The sequence below is a fragment of the Leptonychotes weddellii genome, chromosome 8, assembly GCF_054177405.1.
Source record: "Leptonychotes weddellii isolate Sample4059 chromosome 8, ASM5417740v2, whole genome shotgun sequence".
NCBI lineage: Eukaryota > Metazoa > Chordata > Mammalia > Carnivora > Phocidae > Leptonychotes > Leptonychotes weddellii.
Window position 1 is genome coordinate 1,011,738 of NC_138376.1, and position 20,048 is coordinate 1,031,785.

Below are 20,048 nucleotides of genomic sequence, written 5' to 3' on the forward strand. Positions count from 1 at the left end.
GTGCCATTTATCAACTGTTTCGATTTCTCATACCTTCTGTATCCATATGCTAGGATTGTATTCCCCTGTCCCCTTAAATAAAGAGATGACCATGCGACTTGATTTGGTCAGACAAATGTGAGCAGAAGTATCATTTGTCCCTTCTAGGAAGAAGCACTAAAACCCCGGGAACAGATCCCCACTGCTGGGCTGATCATGAAAGCACAACTCAGCATGAAATCTCTGCTCTGTTTTGTCCCAGAGTGACTTTGATAAACAGCTCTCATAAAGGCCTTCACTGGATACCGAGTACTAAAGAGAAGTAAACTTCTGTTGTGTTAAGTTACTGGGATTTTGGTTTCTTTATCATCTCAGCACAACATAGACCACCTTGACTGGAACACCCTCTCGGGCTCCGTTCCAGCCGTCCACACCTGTCTTGTTCCTCAAAGCTGTTCATTCATGCTTTTGCCTCTCAGCAACTACTCTGCCTCTAACCTCTGACTAGCGTTGTTCCCTCAGATGTGCTCTCGGTTAATGCACATGCAACTCCTTCAAGACCTTTGCTCAAATCTCACCTTCTACATGAGGCTTACCCTGACCATGCCATTTCCTATTGACACTCCCCCTCAGCATTCCCAAATTCTCCAAATCCTTTTGTTATATAATGATCACCTTCTTGTATATTTTTTAAGTTATTAGGTGTAGTGTTTATTTTATGTAGTCTTTGATAGAATGCAAATCCTGCAAAGGCAGAGATTTTTGTCTATTTTGTTTACTCATGTATCTCAAATTCTATAATAGTCCATGGAGTTTGGTAGCTATCCAATAAATATTTGCTAAATAAATTGAAAAAATAAACATAAGTACGTGTGCAAGTAAAGTCATAAATAGGATTTTAGTGTAAGTTATGTAGAATCTAATATTCTGAAGTTCATCAAAAGTAGGAATATTTAAAAAAAGAAAACACTGAGCTCATGGATACAGAGAACAGATTGGTGGTGGGGGTCAGGGGTGGACAGGTGAAATGAATGAAGGGGGCCAGAGGTACAAACTTCTAATTATAAGATAGATAATGTGTAGATGTCTTGTACAGCATGGTGACTCTAGTTAATAATACTGTATTCCATATTTGGAAGTTGCTGAGAGAGTAGATCTCAAAAGTTCTTATCATAAGAAAAAAAACTTATAAGAAAAAAGTTTGTAGCTTTGTATGATGACAGATGTTAACTAGGCTTATTGTGATGATCACTTTGCACTGGACACAAATATTCATTATGTTGTACATCTGAAACTAATAGAATGTTATAGGTCAATTATACCTCAGTAAAAAAAGAAGAAATACCTGCAGGCTATATCTACAGGTGTGAAATTAAGAAAAAGAGACCTGGACTGAAGACATATATGTATATAATCTTCCTTATCAACTGACTTTTTCTTTATTTTATTGCCATCTAATCATTAACATCATTACCACCTCCACCATTCACAGAGTCCCATTCCTTGAGCTTGCATACTTCAGTCATTCTTATAGCCATTAAATTTTTTTTAAATTACTGAAGTAAAATGCTTATCAGGTGTTGTTAGGAGAAGCAGATAGTGAGAAGATGAACGATTGGCTTCATGGAGCTGATAATATAGAACATGGAGAATACATTTAGTTCTTTTATTTTTTTTAAGATTTTATTTATTTAGTTGACAGAGAAAGCAAAAGCAGGGGAAGCAGTAGAAGGAGAGGGAGAAGCAGACTCCCCAGTGAGCTGGGATCCCACTGTGGGGCTCGATCTCAGGAACCTGAGCCGAAGGCAGATGCTTAACCAACTGAGCCACCCAGGTGCCCCCATTTAGTTCTTTTATTGATCCTAATTCATCATGAAGCATTCTCAAGTAATTTTTGCTTACAAGACAATATCTCTCAATGGTTGTTTGGCATAAAATAGTTAATAGCTGATCTCTCTGGGACAAGTAGAGCACAACTCTAATTATGTGGATTGCAGAATGAGTATTTTGGTGGGCTGGGGGAAGACTATGAAGGACAGACCATACATCTTGGTTGGCACCCAAAAACAGATACGAGTAACAAGGGTCACTGGGAAGAATGCAATCATCCAATTTAAGAATGGGCAGAGGGCCTGAATAGACATTTCTCCAAAGAAGACATCCAACTGACCAATGGACACCTGAAAAGAGGCACAGCATCACTCATCATCAGGGAAAATGCAATTCAAAACCACAATGAGATACTACCTCATGCCTGTCAGAATGGTTAAAATCAAGAAGACAAGAAACAAGAAGTGTTGACAAGGGTATGGAGAAAAAAGAACCCTTGTACATTGTTGGTGGGAATGCAGCCACTGTGGGAAACATTATGGGGGTTCCTCAAAAAGTTAGAAATACCACAAGACCCAATAATTCCACTATTGGGTATTTACACAGGGAAAATGAAAACACTAACTCAATAAGATACATGCCCCCTTATGTTTATTGCAGCATTATTTACAACAGCCAAGACATGGAAGCCACCTACGTGTCTATCAATAGATGAATAGATAAGGAAAATGTGATATAGATGTACAATGGAATATTACACAGTTGTAAAAAAAGGATGAGATCGTGCCATTCAACGCAATATGGGTGGACCTGAAGGATATTATGCTAGATGAAATAAATCAGGCTGAGAAAGACAAATACCATATGGTTACATTCATGAACGGAATCTTAAAATTGAATAAACAAATAAAAAGCAGAATTGGAAATATGAATACAGAGAACAACCTGCTGGTTGCCAGAGGGCAGGGGCCAGGGGTTGGGCAAAATGGGAGAAGGGGAGAGGGAAATAGAGGCCTCCAGTAATGGAGGGAGTAAGTAATGGGAATATAAAGCAGAGCCTAAGGAATACAGTCAACGATACTCTAATGACCAGGTACTGGGACAGATGGTAGCTACATTATGGTGAACATAGCACGATGTATAAACTTGCCAAATCACTAGGTTGTACACATGAAACTATGTAACATTGTGTGTCAACTACTATACTCAAATAAAAAAGAAAACAAACAAAACACCAAAATACATTTTCCTTAAAAATGGTTTGGATTACAAAAATTAATTTCTCAGAATTGCAAAAAAAAAAAAAAGAAAGAAAGAAATGAAGTCAGTTTTTATGTCTTATTCTAAATGAATCTATATTCTAAATGAATACACATAAAGGATTTATATATTTTTAATAATCACAAAGTAACTGATAATAGCTTATAGAATTTCCCTATAAATCATTTTCTACCAGTATAAAATTATATGCCAAGATAAAATCAAATCTACCAGTATAACATGAATCAACTAATCCTTCATTTAAAATTAAAAAGTAAGGGGCGCCTGGGTGGCTCAGTTGGTTGAGCGACTGCCTTCGGCTCAGGTCATGATCCTGGAGTCCCTGGATCGAGTCCCACATCAGGCTCCCTGCTCAGCAAGGAGTCTGCTTCTCCCTCTGACCTCCCCCCTCTCATGTGCTCTCTCTCTCTCTCATTCTCTCTCTCAAATAAATAAATAAAATCTTTAAAAAAAAAAAATTAAAAAGTAGGGCGCCTGAGTGGCTCAGTTGGTTAAGCAACTGCCTTCGGCTCAGGTCATGATCCTGGAGTCTCTGGATCGAGTCCCACATCAGGCTCCCTGCTCGGCAGGGAGTCTGCTTCGTCCTCTGACCCTATCCCCTCTCAGGTGTTCTCTCTCTCATTCTCTCTCTCTCAAATAAATAAATAAAATCTTTTTAAAAAATTAAATTAAATTAAATTAAATTAAATTAAAAACTATTTCGGGGCGCCTGGGTGGCTCAGTCGTTAAGCGTCTGCCTTCGGCTCAGGTCATGATCCCAGGGTCCTGGGATCGAGCCTCGCATTGGGCTCCCTGCTCTGCGGGAAGACTGCTTCTCCCTCTCCCACTCCCCCTGCTTGTGTTTCCTCTCTCGCTGTGTCTCTCTCTCTGCCAAATAAATAAATAAAATCTTTAAACAAAAAACTATTTCAATTTTGATTTCTTTTCTATGTCCTCATAATTTACCAAGTTTCACTGGCTTTGAAACACACATTTGCTTCTAGTTATTTAATATGCCGTTTATTAGGACTTTTAGGAGTGAATTAATTTTCACTGAGGAAAGTATTATGTTTTCAATATACTCTTAGTATTTTGCTTCCATTTACTCTTTTAATGATACTTATTTCTAGCAGGAAAGAGAGAACTGAAATTGGAACTTGGCAAATCAGGTTTATTTCTCTCATCAGTTAGCATTATATTATGGCAAAAATATATGGTGTTACTGCAGGTTTTAAGGAGAAACATGACAAATGTATTTTTCAGTTTGTATTCCCTATATGTATAATGTATTGGTGGAAGAAAGCAAGGGAGAAAAGCAACACAATTAAGTAACTGTAAAGTGAATGAATCACTCAACACCAAAAAACCCAACTGATAATGTAAGCACGTGCTATTTCCCTAGCACGTTGATGAACTTCTAAAGGAGACATGATGAACTGTAGATCTAGTCTGTGTTCTCTCAAGGAGATGAACATGCAATGAGCTGGTTGTTGTGCAAGCCAAGTGTATGAAACAAGAAATCATTGGAAATCATGACACAACATACTATTTTAAAATCTAGGCTCTAAGTGTTGTGGGGCTTAAGAGATAATAACAGTATTGATAATTGGGAGAATTTTGAAGAAAGATTTCAGAGAAGTAAAAATTAGCTAGGCCCGATAACACCTAGGATTTGATCTATAAAGGAAATAAAAAGGGATGCTTTCATTTAGGAGGAAAACATGAGTACAAGAATATGGCAAGAGAATGGAAATCTGGGTGCAATTCTAGAAGAAAGATTATTGTGATTTTTATTATCATGCTGATGTGGGAGTGGTACTGAAAATTGAAAGCTAGGGTTGTAAACCTCAGATCCAACTTTAAAGTGGTTGTTTTTCAGGGTTTCAGTAAACCTCCTTTAATTATGTGGAGAAAAAATAGTTGTGTGTATACTTGTGACATTACCAGAGCCAGGATTTCTGGCTTTTACCACCTTCTCAGGCCTAAGTTCAGCAAATGACACAAACATTGATGTAAAGTTTGAAGACGTTGAAGTCACGCACTTTCTGGTCAGCTGGAAGCCTTATCCTGGGTACTTGTTCAATGAGTGTGTTTAGGCAACAGAACTTATTGTAGCTTTCTGTTGATGACATTTTATTTGAAGGAGATCATCACAATAGTTTCTGTGTTGGAATGATGAAAACAGGGCAACTTAAAGAGAATTAAGTTAGTGAGCCAAGTGAATATTAAGTGCTTCTAAACCTGATCATTTTCGTGTCCCTTATTTCTTGACTAAGAAGACTCTTGCAACTAACCTTTTAAATGCCTCCTTTACGTCTTTATTCCTAAGTGTGTATATAACGGGGTTCAGCATGGGTGCGATGATCCCATAGAAGAGGGACACCATCTTTCCCTGGTCCTTGGAGGCAGGGGGTGGTGGTTGCAGGTACATGGAGATAGCTATACCATAGAAGAGTGACACCGTGATCAGATGGGAGCCACATGTGCCAAATGCTTTTTGTCTACCTTCAGCAGATTGGATTCTCAACACTGCTTGGACAATAAAAGCATATGATATAAGGATGAGCGTCAGGGGTATCAGATGGAACAGCACACTTACAAAGAACAGTTCAGGCTCGTTTGTTGTTGTGTCTACACAGGACAGCTTGAGTAGAGCAGAAACTTCACAGAGAAAGTGATCTACTACATGGGGGCCACAGAGCGGCAGCTGGAGAGTCAGGGTAGACAACCACACTGAGTTGCTAAAACCAGTAATCCAGGATGCAGCTGCCAGCTGAAGGCAGAGCCTTTGGTGCATGATAGCTGAGTAATGGAGAGGCCGACAAATAGCTACAAACCTATCAAAGGACATGACGGCCAAGAGAAGACATTCGGTGGCCCCCAAGGCTAGACACATGAAGAGCTGGGCCACACAGCCACCATAACTAATCACTTCCCTGGTGCTGGATAAATTTACCAACATCTGGGGAACCATACTTGTGGTGTAGCAAAGGTCCAGGAGTGACAGATTGGTAAGAAAAAAGTACATGGGGGTATGGAGTTTGGGGTCCAGGAGTGACACTAGAATAATGGTCAGGGCGCCTGGGTGGCTCAGATGGTTGAGCGTCTGCCTTCGGCTCAGGTCATGATCCCAGGGTCCTGGGATCGAGTCCCGCATCGGGCTTCCTGCTCCTTGGGAGCCTGCTTCTCCCTCTGCCTCTCTCTCTCTCTCTGTCTCTCATGAATAAAAAAATAAAATCTTTAAAAAAAAAATAGAATAATGGTCAGATTCCCAAAGATAGTCACAATGTAAGAAATGAAGAAGACCACAAAAAGCGGGAGCTCCAGCCATGGTTGATCTGAAAAACCTGAGGATGAACTCCTGTGGGACGCTCTCATTCACCTGGCTCATGATCAATGGTTCGACTCTTAGTTTCCTGAAATACAAAAATTCAGGAAATCAATGAACACATATTTACTCACTATTTCACTTATTTATAACACTTTACTATCTGTTTGAAGATATTTACAGAACAGAGATTGCTTGTAATGTGAAAAATACGTAGTTGGAAATATTCATAATTACTTAGGTATTTCTACAATTTTATCTTTCTATATCTGTATCAGCACATCAGAAATGAAAGCCCAGCAGCACCTGGGTGGTTCAGGCGGTTACGCATCAGACTCTTGATCTCATCTCAGGTCTTGATCCCAGGGTTGTGAATTCAAGCTCTGCATTGGGCTCCACAGGGGTGGAGCTTACTTGAAAGAAAAAGAAAAGAAAAGGAAAAGAAAGAAAAGAAAAGAAAGAAAGAAAAGAAAGGAAGGAAGGAGAAAGAAAGAAAGAAGAAAGAGAAAAAAGAAGGAAAGATAGATCAAAGAAAGGCAAAATTTAAGAGGCAAATATCTTAATAGGAACATATTTAAACAGTGTGAGACACAAAAGGGGTCAACCACAGGTAAGGAAAAGTGAGGCTTTTTTTTAAAAGCAGCAGTTGAAAGGGCTGTTTGAACTTACAGAGCATTTCTCTATACGTAACTCAGGATATTTCCATTGATTTTGCTGAGATAAATACAAGCTATTACCACCTGCTCGCCTGTGTATTGGTTGATGTTACATCCCCAGCTAAATGCTGGATTTTCTCACTCTGTGACTGACCTTCGGGGATTCAGAATGATGAGGTTCAACAAAGTCTTGGAAATCTTTTTTAAGCTGTGACTATGGAAAAAGCATTGAAATAAGAAAGGTGACCAGATGGGTGCCTGGGTGGCTCAGCTGGGTTAAGCATCTTGACTCTTGATTTCGGCTCGGGTCGTGATCTCAGGGTCCTGAGATGGAGCCCCAGGATGGGCTCTGCGCTCAGTGGGGAGTCTGCTTCTTCCTCTCCCTCTGCCCCTCCCCCGCTCATGCAGGCTCTCTTGACTAAAATAAATCTTTGAAGAAAAGAAAGGTGACAATGATGAGGGAACAGAAGGCAAGCTGAGGACAAAGCGGAAGGGGACACCCCACAACACCCCCCCATGGGATCTATGTGACATTCCTCTCGAACTCCTGGCTGCCCTAAAGCTAAGGAAAGGAAAAACAAATGGTTAACTTGTAGAGATCACAATCCTGCAAGACCTGAGTGTCCCTCAGTTTACAAATGTCTCAGCAATCTACAAGAACAAAGCATTTCTATCAACGGCCTAGCTTCCAGAAGAGAATGTAGATAGAATTAAATGTCCTCATAACCTGCAGCCCATGGACAGAGACTTTAAGCCGGCAGAGTGTAATGTTCCTCTGGGAATTTCTCAACTATCTTCAGGTTAATGCCTTGCTAGAGGGAAAAACAACCTTAACTTGACAAAGGCAAGGCCTCCGGTTTCCTGTGAATCTTCTTTAACATACGAAAGCTTTCTCGAAACCTCCCTTTGCCTCACCTCCCCCAGCCTCACAGTATATAATCAGCCTCCCCTCCCAACCCTGGGGCAGCAGCTCTTCCTGCCCACGGGTCCTGTCCCCGGGCTTTACTAAAACCACAATTTTGCACCAGAGGCGTCTCAAGAATTCCTTCTTGGTCGTGGGCCCTGGACCTCACCCCCCCGAACCTCACCTATATTCCAAAACCCCATCAACAAGAGTTGTCGTTCAGATCCTGCCACAGTCACTGCACAACTGGACGGCTACTCAGTGGTTTTAGAAAGTAATTTAATTTGCAACACGGGCATTTTCTGTTTTCCATGTAACATAGAAACTGTTGGGGTCTAAGTTTCCTCAAGTTATCATGCCTCTGTGAGCGTACAAAAAGCTTTTATACACTACACTGAACCTCCGTCTTGCTACTGGAGTGTGAGGATAAATAATAGTGATTTATTCACACAACACTGCAGTTTGGCTTAGAGAGGAAAGTTGGTCATTCCCCTCCCCTCTCATTTCATGAAAGACTGACTCAGGGAGAAACACAAATTAGGAAGCTCAGAGGAGTTCTTTTCCTGAGCTCGTACATAGCAGATTGAGGATTAGAACCAAGGACTGCTCTGCCCCAAAGTCTTAGTTTTCCATAGAGGTAACAAACACATGCAAAGTAGCATTATCAGCGAATAAATGGAATGAAGAAATGGAGGCTTAGTCAGATTTTTGTGATATAATGATGAAGTCCATAAGATGAGTTTGCAGAACACCGACATTTCAGCATGTTTTATAGAATAATTTTCAGGGCGCCTGGGTGGCTCAGTTGGTTAAGTGACTGCCTTCAGCTCAGGTCATGATCCCGGAGTCCCTGGATCGAGTTCCGCATCGGGCTCCTGCTCGGCAGGGAGTCTGCTTCTCCCTCTGACCCTCCCCCCTCTCATGTGCTCTCTCTCATTCTCTCTCTCTCAAATAAATAAATAAAAAATCTTAAAAAAAAAAAATTAAAAAAAAAAAGAATAATTTTCAGAAAAGTGTTTTGCATACCTCTATATTAAGCATTGTCCAAAAAGCTTTGATTTCAAATAAGACCAAGTAGGCACACGCTGAATCAAGCTCTTCATAAGCTCTTCAATTGTAAAGTGGATATGACGAAGTTTGTCCAACTCCTTGTTCCCCTTTTCCAGTGGCAAATTATGAGATCTCCATTCGGGATTAACTCAGAAAATCTAAGAATAGGAAAAAAATATTGCAGACAACCAGAACGTGTGGCATCCCAATGCAAAGTAGTAAGGCGTTAACTACTGTTTTCAGAATTCTTGCCAGATTTGCAACCTAAATGAGGACAGGGAATTGTCTTTATTAAATCGTGGTGGTGTGTGTTCTGATTTATAAGGGAAGGCAACCCTGTTCTGCGCTATATAGTAATTGACCCTGATAGCTAATGGGCAGAAAGGAAGATCTCGGGGAAGCCAGTTTCATTTTTAGCTTGAATTTGCTCGAACATTACCCTTTCTCTGGAGATTGTCTCCTTAGCTTTTTCCAAGATGAAAGGGATGAAAATACCTTATCAGATAAGACTTGAGTTTTGTGCCATCAAATTGGGAGTTAATTTCCTCTTGTAAGCTGCTAAGTGAGTGCTGTGAAGCCACATGGAAAAGAAAACTGTCCATTTGCTCTGAAATTCTGAGATCAGTTTTTATACAATGAAACAGATTCCATTTAATCTACCATAGAAATGCTTTTATTGCCTTGATTTACATAAAGCAGTTTTATTTATCATATACCCAAATATTTCTATCTTTTCTTTCACAGATTTTTGCAGTGGGTGTTGTATCTAAGTGATGAATCACTAAATTCTACACCTGAAACTAAATTTTTTTTTTCACCTACAACTAATATTACACTGTATGTTAACTAACTGGAACTTAAATAAAAACTTGAAACTAAAAAGAGAAAAAATTTTTGCATTTCTAGACTTAGTGAAGAAGGTCTCCCTCTGTTTAGTATGGTTTTGCACATTTGTTTTTGCAAGATTTTAAAAAATGATTTATATTTTTCTATAGTCTCTTCTATCCAGGATTTATTTTTATATGTTCTACTGAGTAGCTCCATATCAATTTTTCAGATGAGTAGACACATTAAGGATTAAAATATAGTTATAATTATGAGAGTAGACACATTTTTAAAATATATTTATAATTATGAAAAGTTTATACTTATAAAAAATTTTTACGAAGCCCAAGGAAACATACAAATAACACAATAGAAAAAATACCAAATAATTTGAACATACAACTCAGAATAGCAAATCTGTATGAGAGGATTTTAAATTCCCAAACAATCAGATAAATACATTGAAGTAATAATAAGTCACTTACTGGATTGAAAAAAAAAGTGTAACAGCAGGAACTCCTCTTCCTAATCTTGCTTAAGGGAAAAGGCTACTCTCACAAATTATGGGTAGAAATGTAAAGTATCACTAGATTTTTATAAATAAATAGGACAGTTAATTTTTGAAAATACACATATATTTATCTACCTAACAATATTATTCATGTAAATCTACCTGATGAAATAAAATTTTCAGTATATAAAGGCATAGGAACAAGAACTTTTATTGTTACAATGTTTGTAGTAGCCAAAGATGGAGAAAAAATTTAGTTCCTCGATAGAAAATGGACTAATAATTAATCTGCACAAGAAGTATTTGCCTGAGATATTGCTGATTGAGATGAAGATGCAAGAAAAAGAGCACTAACATGCTCTTAACTATATAAAACAATGACTAAAATGCTCTAAATATAATTTTATGTATCATACTCCTATATGGGATTACATGAGAATAAGAATTCCTTCTTTCTGTGGAAGAAAGAAGGGGCATCAAGTAAAACAGGAAAGGAAAAAATTAAGATTTAATACACCAAAAATAATGCATAATATTTTAAAATCCCCAAACTAATAGCAGTGTTTACCTCTGAAAGTAAGAATGGGCATGAGGGTGGGATCCTTTGGGGAAAATAATGCTTGTAATGTAGGATTTCTTTTTTTTTCCCACAAGTTCTTATAATAGTTGAGTAATTTAAATAAAGAAAAGAGTATTTTATTTTATTTAAAAATTTTTTAGAAGATTTTATTTATTTTAGAGAGAGTGCAGGAGGGAGGGCCAGAGAGAATCTCCAACAGACTCATGCTGAGCTCAGAGCCCATTGTGGGGTTCAGTCTCAGGACCCTGAGATCATGACCTGAGCCGAAACCAAGAGTCAGACGCTTAACCGACTGAGCCACCCAGGACCCCCAAGAAAATAGTATTTTTAAAAGAAAATGGAGGGGTAAACCAGTGAGAAAATCTGAATAAAAACAAATCTTTAGTTTATAGAATAGACCAAGGTAAATAAACTAAAAAGTTTCAGTAGTCCTTAAAGTGGAAAATTAAGAGATAATGCCTGGTTATCAAGGGCCTGGAAATAGCAGAGAACCTGCAGAGTTTAGTACTAATAGGAGTAGGGTGTGATGGGTGCTCACTGTCCTCTGCAAAGTCCTCTAAAATAGCTACGCTTCCATCTTCAGTTTGTGGATGTGGAAACAGGCTCAGAGGACTTAATCAAACTTCCTGAAGGTCACGGAATCTGTTAGGAAACAAGAGATAAACTATGAAATATACACTCTGGTTCATTTAAATTTAATTTCTCTTCTTGGCTAGTGCCAATCTCCCTCCCCACCTTTTCTTACCTTTATTTCCCAGAGGGCTGCTTATCGGCATAGCCTCTCTCTCTCTCTCTCTCTTTTTTTCCCTAAGGAAAGAGCTCCTGGAATGCTATAATTTAGAATATTAATTCCTGACCATCTAATCGATTACTCGGTATGAGAATGGAGCAGACATCTGCACAGAGATGTTCTGATGAAGCCGGTGTGGGCTGGATCCCTCAGTGCCAGACCCCAGGAAGAACCGACTGTGTTGGGAGGAACCGAGCACTGAGAATGGCAAACCTGTAATTGTGCATCAGGGGCCACCAAGTATTAAACCCCCCAGAGCCTAAGTAAGCATCTCAAGGCCTCTGGGTCAGAGGCAATTTCAAACTTGGAGATAATAAACTCAAAGCTCACTGCCAGGTGGATATGGAAACTGAAGAACGGCATATGAGAAACACAGGGAGGGTCCTGGATTACTGCCACAGTGTGCGTGGGTCTGTGTTGGAATTAACGGTGGCTAAGAACGTGCCCATGGATGGCAAGGACTAGTTTAAAGTGCACATCAAAGTAGGATATCCAAACCTCTTTCTCAGTTTATAGTTTCCCTTTTTAAGATGGAAAGGTCTTGGGATATCCTTAGGTTCAGTATGTAAAAGGCGCAGATTAAACTTGGAATTCCTTGCATTAGATGGGTTCTCGTGAAATAATATTATGACTCAGGCAAAACTGAATTACTGGCCTCGGAGTTATTGTTGGTGCGGCTCTGGAAGGGTTGAGGCTTGTAACCCTGGCATCTTATCCCAGAAGTATGTAGGGTTAAGGGCAGGCTCCAGCAAGGCCTCCAAAAAGTGAGCATTCAAGACTAGAGGCTAGATACAAATACAGAGAAAAATTTGGAAGCGGTGTGAGATTGAGAACCTTACAGAGTTTAATGGCCTCAGAAATAGTATTCTATTCCAAAAAGCAGAAGCGGGAATGGTCTTTCTTTAGTATACTTTATACGTACAACAACACAACAAACACTTAACACTTACTACATGCCAGGAACTGTTCTAGATGCTTTCGTGTATTAACTCATTTAAAATTAAAACAGTCCTTTGAGCGTGGCAATATTATTATCCACATTTTACAAGCGAAGAACCTGTGATACACAGAGATTAAGTGCAAGGTGGAGATGAGATTCCATTCATTCAAGAAGTCCGTGTTCTTAAACGCCTGGTCCTTCTCTCTGTGGAATCCACATAACCTCAGAATTAACTTTCTCTCTGACGTATGTCCATTGGGTTTGAGGGAGGCTGGAGCACCGTGCAGCAGCCCCTGTTTGAGAACGTGTCTTTGCCTTGTTCCAGAGGGGGCCGATCTGAGCGTCCGTAGGCTACAGGTGCCCCACGATACCCCAGCAAAGGGCCAGGGGGAAAACGTACAGTAACTACACAAGCCCCCAGGACACCAGACATCACCAGTGCCGACTGCTTCCTACTGGATGTGGACTATTATGCTGGTTGGAGAGGCGTTAACTAGACGGAGCTTTAGGAAGCATGTGTCATGTGAAGAGGGGTTTTGTAAATCTTTCTCCTAGGAGTTGCATACCCCCTGATTCTGGTGACCAGCATGAAGCCTCTGCGTTCCCCTGAGGCTTCAGTCTTTACTCCACTCCTACAGAAGGCTGCAGCTGAATGAGAAGGGGTTGGGGGCGTGTTTTGAAGGTGAATTCCAACATATGTGGAATTGGCTTGAACTGTTTTACTGAAAAAAGAGATGTAGTGCATGGCACTGACCCTGGCTAAGGCAGGAAATGTGCCGATTAAGAATGTTGCTATGTAACTGTTGGTATGAGGAGTTTCAGGAAGGTTTGTGGTTACCAGCTTGTCAGCATCGTTTATGGGTAAGAATGAGATCGATGATTTGCACCTAGTCTAAGTGAAGCCCCAGGAGGACTCTCGTTGATTAGTAGCAAGAGAATGCCTGCATGACCAGCAGAGGCTAAGAAACCCCATCTAAGAGCCCTTGGTGTCCCCTGTCTTACTGGTGTTCCATGCATATGTCAGGGGCTTTTGATCTGAAATAGAAAACACGTCCATACAGTTTTTAGAGAAAGGAAAATCGGTGTTGATGCCGGACTTCTCCAAACCTCTAACTACGAAGCAGCCTTTAATGCTGTTGCTATTTTGTATCCTTTTCTTAAACTGTACTCTCTTAGGCACGGTTATGTTGGGTCCTGTGAGTCTTCCATAGCAGTGGGATCCTGTCTGCACTGTTGGTGCACATGACATTGGTTTCAAAATCGGAGAGGAATTTCCAGGAAGGGCTTAATAAGGGAAGCCTTGGAGAAGTGAATTTCTTTTTTTTTTTTTTTAAAGATTTTATTTATTTATTTGAGAGAGAGAGAGAACGAGAGGGAGGAGGGTCAGAGGGAGAAGCAGACTCCCCGCCGAGCAGGGAGCCCGATGCGGGACTCGATCCCGGGACTCCAGGACCATGACCTGAGCCGAAGGCAGTCGCTTAACCAACTGAGCCACCCAGGCGCCCGGAGAAGTGAATTTCTAACTGAACATTTAAAAGGTGACATTTATTAAAAACAAAACCTCTTAGAAAATTCTTGTGAAAGCCAGCTATGAATTTTCACATATTCCATATTATTTAATATATAGGAGAAAAACGATAACGAGAGTGAGTTACGAAGAGCAGGAAAGAATGTTCCAGCTAAAATGATAAACAAATGCTAAGACAAACAAGCAATGAACAGTTACCTTATACCAAAGAGAGAAAGATTAAATTGCAGCGAGTCCTCTAATAAATTCCTTTCAGGTATTTAAGTGGTAGTTAGTTTATTCTATTGGTTTAACATAGCGTTAAATGGTAAGGTTGCAATGCCTTCTTCCTATTTCAGGCTGAAAAGCATAGCAGTCAGAAGAGAACTTGCGCGAGCCCCCAGCTCAAAGCTACCTGACCCTCAGCACCTGGGCTCACGTACTTTGCCTTCCCTCTTACTGTTACAAACTCTGGCTCCCATTTCGCCAGACTGTCCCCTCATGAACCAGATCCTGTTCCTTTCCACCTACTCAAGGTCATCACTGCTGCAATTTTCTCTTTCCTGAATTTTCATTTTACTGCTGGATCATTCCCTTCCCTGGTTTTTAAACTTGTTATAATTCCTCGTGTTTCAAAAATAATCCTGGTAGTCTCATAAATCTTGCATCCCTACTACCAACACCCATTTCTCTGTTTCTCTCCATCGTTAGACTTCTCGGAGGATTTGGCTGTGCTCACTGCCTGCATTTCACATTTTCACCTTTGTGTCTTGTGTGCACTCCAACCAGGATCCTACTCCATCGCTCCACCGAGATGGCTCTTTGCAGGTTGGTCCGGGAGACCGCATCACTAAGTCTGTTGGTCAGTTTTCATCCCTAATCTCACGTGACCATTTGCAGCATGTTAGATAGTTGACCACTCATCCCTCTGGAAACACTTTCTGTTCTTTCCTTCCAGGGTCACCGTGCTCTAGATGTCCCTCCCACTCACTGCCCATCCCGGTCTCTGCTTCCTCCTCACCTCCCTGACCTAAATGCATTCCCGAGGCTCCCTCTGCCCGAGGCTCTCTTCCCCGGAGAACCGCAGAGCTGCTTCCACATCTCCACCACGGCTTTGCTTAAACGTACTTTGCAAGCTCTTCCTTGACCCTTGCCACTTAAAACGGCAGCCCTGCCACGTTTCCCGGCTTCTGTCCCTCCTATGCTTATCTTCCTAACACTTACAAATGTTACTGTCATAATGAGGTTTCCAACATTTGTCCACTACGAGCTCAGTGCTTATTGCCTGGCGCAATGTATATTTGGTGAATGAGAAGGAAAAATGTGAACATAGACAAAATATAAAATAGGTTCAGGTTGTCTTCAGGGTCCCTGTACAACCCATCAAAACAAGATGGAAAATGATCTGATAATCTTATTGATAAGCATTTATTGAGCTATCATCTCATCGCCCTTAATTTAAGATCACAGTGGGTTTAAACACAAACACACACTTACAAGCATATATGTAATATTTGTTTCTTTGGAGAAACATTAAGCTCCATGGCTAAGAGATACACAACTGTACACGGGGAATTGAATCCTGATGCTCATTTCTACCTAAACCTCCATCTACTCTGTGTAAAAGATCAGTCTGTAAGGATGAAGCATTAATTAGTGAAAGGAAGAATCTATAGAGGATAAAAATGAAATATTTCTGGTATTTTTTATTATGGGGGTATTCTATTATTCCCATGAGATGGTGGAACAGGTGGAATATATTTGATTCTTTCTACTTTATGCCTAAGTAAGTAAACTAAGGAAACTTTATAAACTACTTCATAAACTAAGTAACAGGTGGTGCTAAGCCATCATAATGTTATTAAGAACATAGTGGCAATTTTTCCCCTTGAGATCTGATGCTCATCATTCCCTATTACCTATAATAGTGGTTTTAAAATTTTTTAGAGAAGAATGTAATGAAACTTAACCATTGTGGAGGAAAAGGGAAATTTTGAAGAGAATTAGTTGGAAACTCCATAGGGTGCTTCCAAAATTGCTATTTCTATAGAGATTTATACTCTCTCTTGATCTCCTGCCCCCACTCCAAGATGTTATTGATTCTAAAATAATGCATATCCAAACAGCATAGAAATTATATAAAATTTCATTAGAGATTGATTCTAAAGGATTTTTTTTTTAAAGATTTTATTTATTTATTTGAGAGAGAGAGAATGAGAGAGAGCAAGCACATGAGAGGGGGGAGGGTCAGAGGGAGAAGCAGGCTCCTCACTGAGCAGGGAGCCCGATGCGGGACTCGATCCCGGGACTCCAGGATCATGACCTGAGCCGAAGGCGGTCGCTTAACCGACTGAGCCACCCAGGCGCCCGATTCTGAAGGATTTTTATTTACTTATAAGTGCATAGCATATTTTTGTGCCAGTGGGACACATACTATAAGTTGTTTTTCGGTGCAAGAAGTGGAAAATGCCAAGTCATGGGTCTCCAAATTCTATACTTCAGCTGCATTAATAATGCCCTTAATAAAGATCATCATGGCTCAATATCACGTTTTACTTAATTTATAAAGTTGGGAAAATCAACTATATTCTAATTATTCTACCTTCTTATGGGAATAACAGAATATTGTCTATAGTCAAAACTAAACCCAAAACCCATTCTAACAAGCCCTAATTAATCTAAAATAAAATCTAATCTATCTGGACAAAGTACAAGAATTAGTGCTTACAAATAAGAAAATATGTACATTGTGTCCAAAAATGATATTTTTTGAGAACAATTTATTTAGGTATTTGGTATTTTTTCTGGAGCCTCTAGAGTAACCTGAACTTTCTTAAAGACTTTGAGGGAGCTTAAAAAAGAAATTGTTAAACCCAGCTTTTATCCAGTCCCTAATGATACTGCTGGGCAATACCCCCACATTTAAAAGCCCTTATTCACTTGCACAAATTTTAGCATAACATATGTTTTCCCAGATTATGAGATGGGATTTATCCAACTGGTAACATTTCAGGTCTGAAGAAACCTGTCTGCCTTTAGGATTCATTAATCTAATACAGACTGTTCCAATCAACTTCCATTATGACTGGCAAGGGACTGCAGTCATGGGTATAAATGTGAAGAAATCGACATCCAGAGAACACCCAATCATAAAGATTCCAACAGCACCCCAGAATTCGTGTCATTCCTCTCTGCCTCTGTCCAAGGTTATCCTGGTGACAGAGGGGGGAAGTGGAGGTTAATAAACTTCAAACATTTTAAGCAAGAAGCTCTTTGTCAGATTCATAGAGACTGAAAGTCCGCTGGTGTTTCCAGCGCCTGGGGGGAGGGGAGAAGGAGGAGTTATTGCTAATGGATACAGAGTTTCAGTTTGGGAAGACGAAAAAGCTCTGAAGGTAGATGGTGGTGATGATTGTATGACAATGTGAACGTTCTTAATGCCACTGACGATACTCTTAAGAAATGTTAAAATGGTAAACTTGATATTGTGTATATTTTACTGCAATTAAAAAAAGAAAACTAAAAAAAAAGAAGACCTTTCAACCTTTTTTTGTCACAAATAAAGTACCAATAAGTACTAAATATGAGCAAGAAACTCTGTCTTCCGTATAAAGCAAATACCTCATGGTCTTGTTACATAACCTTCTTCATTCACTTTTGCCTCAGAAGGTCAAACATAAATATCACTAAACTCAGTTATATCAATGATTAAAAATATGCAGGAGCCACACTATGGATCCACATTGCAGTATTGGAGATGCTAAGAGCTACATAATGGAATGATTTATTTTGCCTCTCATTCAGAAATTTGGCACTATAAAAGTACATGTGAACTTTCTAGAAAAAGTAAATTTTTTTTTTTCACTTCTAAGTGTATTCCTTTCATATATGTTGAGGACCTACTGAGTACAAATCACTGTGGCAGAAGTTGGCCTGGGTACAAGAATGCCTGCTGTCTGCGCTCATGGCTGGTATTCTGCAAGCATAGGTTGCTGTTTGGTCCCGAACTGGAGCCCTCCTAGTGATCGGTGCTTGGCTCACAGGGACCTGAGAGCAGTGTGGACTCAGGAATGTTGCATTTTCTCAACCTTGCTAAACACTGAGCTCCCCATCTCACTGAGTGCCTCTTCAGTCTGCGATGTCAGAGTAGTCCTTTATTTGCTACGTCTAACAAGGTGTACAGAAGACGGGTCAAAAGACAACCCCCAAACTTTTGCTATCCTTCAGTACACCCCTTCCCTAGCACCTTCTTTATGGCTTCTTTAACATCCTTGTTTCTCAGTGTGTAGATCGGGGGTTAACACTGCGAGTGACGATCGCGTAGAAGGGAGTGAGGAACTTGCCCTGGTCCTGGGAATAAGTGTTTGCTGGCTGGAGGTACATGGATACGATGGTGCCCTAGAAGCGAGAGCCGACGATCAGGTGGGAGCTGCACGCGTTGAAGGCTTGCTTTCGCCCAGCGGCCGCCTCGATCCTAAACACTGCTTGTGCAATGTAACCGTAAGAGATGAGGGTAGGAAGAGTGGTGCCAGGATGATAAAGACTGCCAAGCAATGGCAGTGCCTCGAGGCTCGCTATGCCAATTAGCGCTGGCATCTCACAGAGAAAGAGGTCCACCCGCCTGTGCCCGCAGCGGGGTGGCCTCAACGTCTGCGGTGCCATTATGAGAGAATTGCCGAAGCCACTCAACCACGCCACTGAAGCCAGCTGCCCACGGAGTGCCGGGTGCCAGGGGCATGATGACGGCGTAGAGCAGGGGTCTCAGACGGCCGCAGAGCGGTCGTCCGTCATCACAGCCAGGAGGACGCAGCCCACCGCTCCTGGCGCCAGGACGGAGCGGAGCTGGATGGCACAACCCAGATAGCCGATGGTCTTATCTGAGCCCCAAAGGTTGTAGAGCATCTGAGGGATGGAGCCCGTGGTGAAGCACAGGCCCAGGAACGAGAGGTTGGCCAAAAAGAGATACATCGGTGTGTGCAGCCGGGAATCCAGAGCGGAAAGCAAGATGATGGCCATGTTGCCAAGAAGAGTTAGCAGGTAGAAAGTGAGGATGACCACGAAGAGAATGAGTTCTAGGTGGGGACGGTCAGAGAAGCCCACCAGGATGAAGCCTTCGAAAGAGCTTGTGTTGCCCTTCTCCATCACCTCTGACTACATATTACCTGTTAGGAGAAAAACGAGCATCTTTGAAGAGTATAGAAGGGCGCCGGGATGGCTCAGTCAGTTAACTCTTGGTTTTGGCTCAGGTCATGATCTCAGGGTTGTGAGATGGAGCCACCCCTCCTCGGGCTCCTCCGTGGGTGTGGAGCCTGCTTAAAATTCTTTCTTTCTCTCTGCCCCTCCCTCTCCCCCACTCCCCCCACCCCTGCTCACACACACACTCTCTCAAACAAACAAACAAACAAACGAGTATAGATATACTCCCTCAATGAAATGACTGGTAAAATGGTAAAGTGGAAATGCCTTTGGAAATGCTGGATGCTTGACTCAGGATTTCAATAAGTATTTTTTTTTTAAAGATTTTTTATTTATTTATTTGACAGAGAGAGACACAGTGAGAGAGGGAACACAAGCAGGGGGAGTGGGAGAGGAGAAGCAGGCTTCCTGCTGAGCAGGGAGCCTGACAAGGGGCTCGATCCCAGGACCCTGAGATCATGACCTGAGCCCAAGGCAAACGCTTAATGACTGAGCCACCCAGGCACCCCAGGATTTCAATAAGTATTAAGTCATTATTTGGTCTGAGGAGCACAATATTTGGGAGTTTTTCAGATTTATGGCTATGATTATTTGCCAACAATTTGCATTATTCTTTTCAGTTTCACAGCTCATTATTTCAAAAGCTCATTATTTTACAAGGAAATAAAATGATCCACTTTTTTTTTTTTTTT

The 20,048-nt window shown here is 40.9% G+C and overlaps 1 protein-coding gene and 1 pseudogene across 1 annotated transcript; both read right to left on the reverse strand.

The window, feature by feature from the left end:
• Nucleotides 1-5,329: 5,329 nt before the first annotated feature.
• Nucleotides 5,330-6,460, reverse strand: LOC102744637 (olfactory receptor 2B6-like). Its single transcript, XM_031031735.1, is given in 3 exon segments — nt 5,330-6,146; nt 6,338-6,418; nt 6,420-6,460. Coding segments are annotated over 3 exon segments (939 nt in total).
• A 10,932-nt stretch (nt 6,461-17,392) lies between these two features.
• On the reverse strand, nt 17,393-19,413 carry LOC145722793 (putative olfactory receptor 2W6 pseudogene; annotated as a pseudogene).
• Nucleotides 19,414-20,048: the final 635 nt, after the last annotated feature.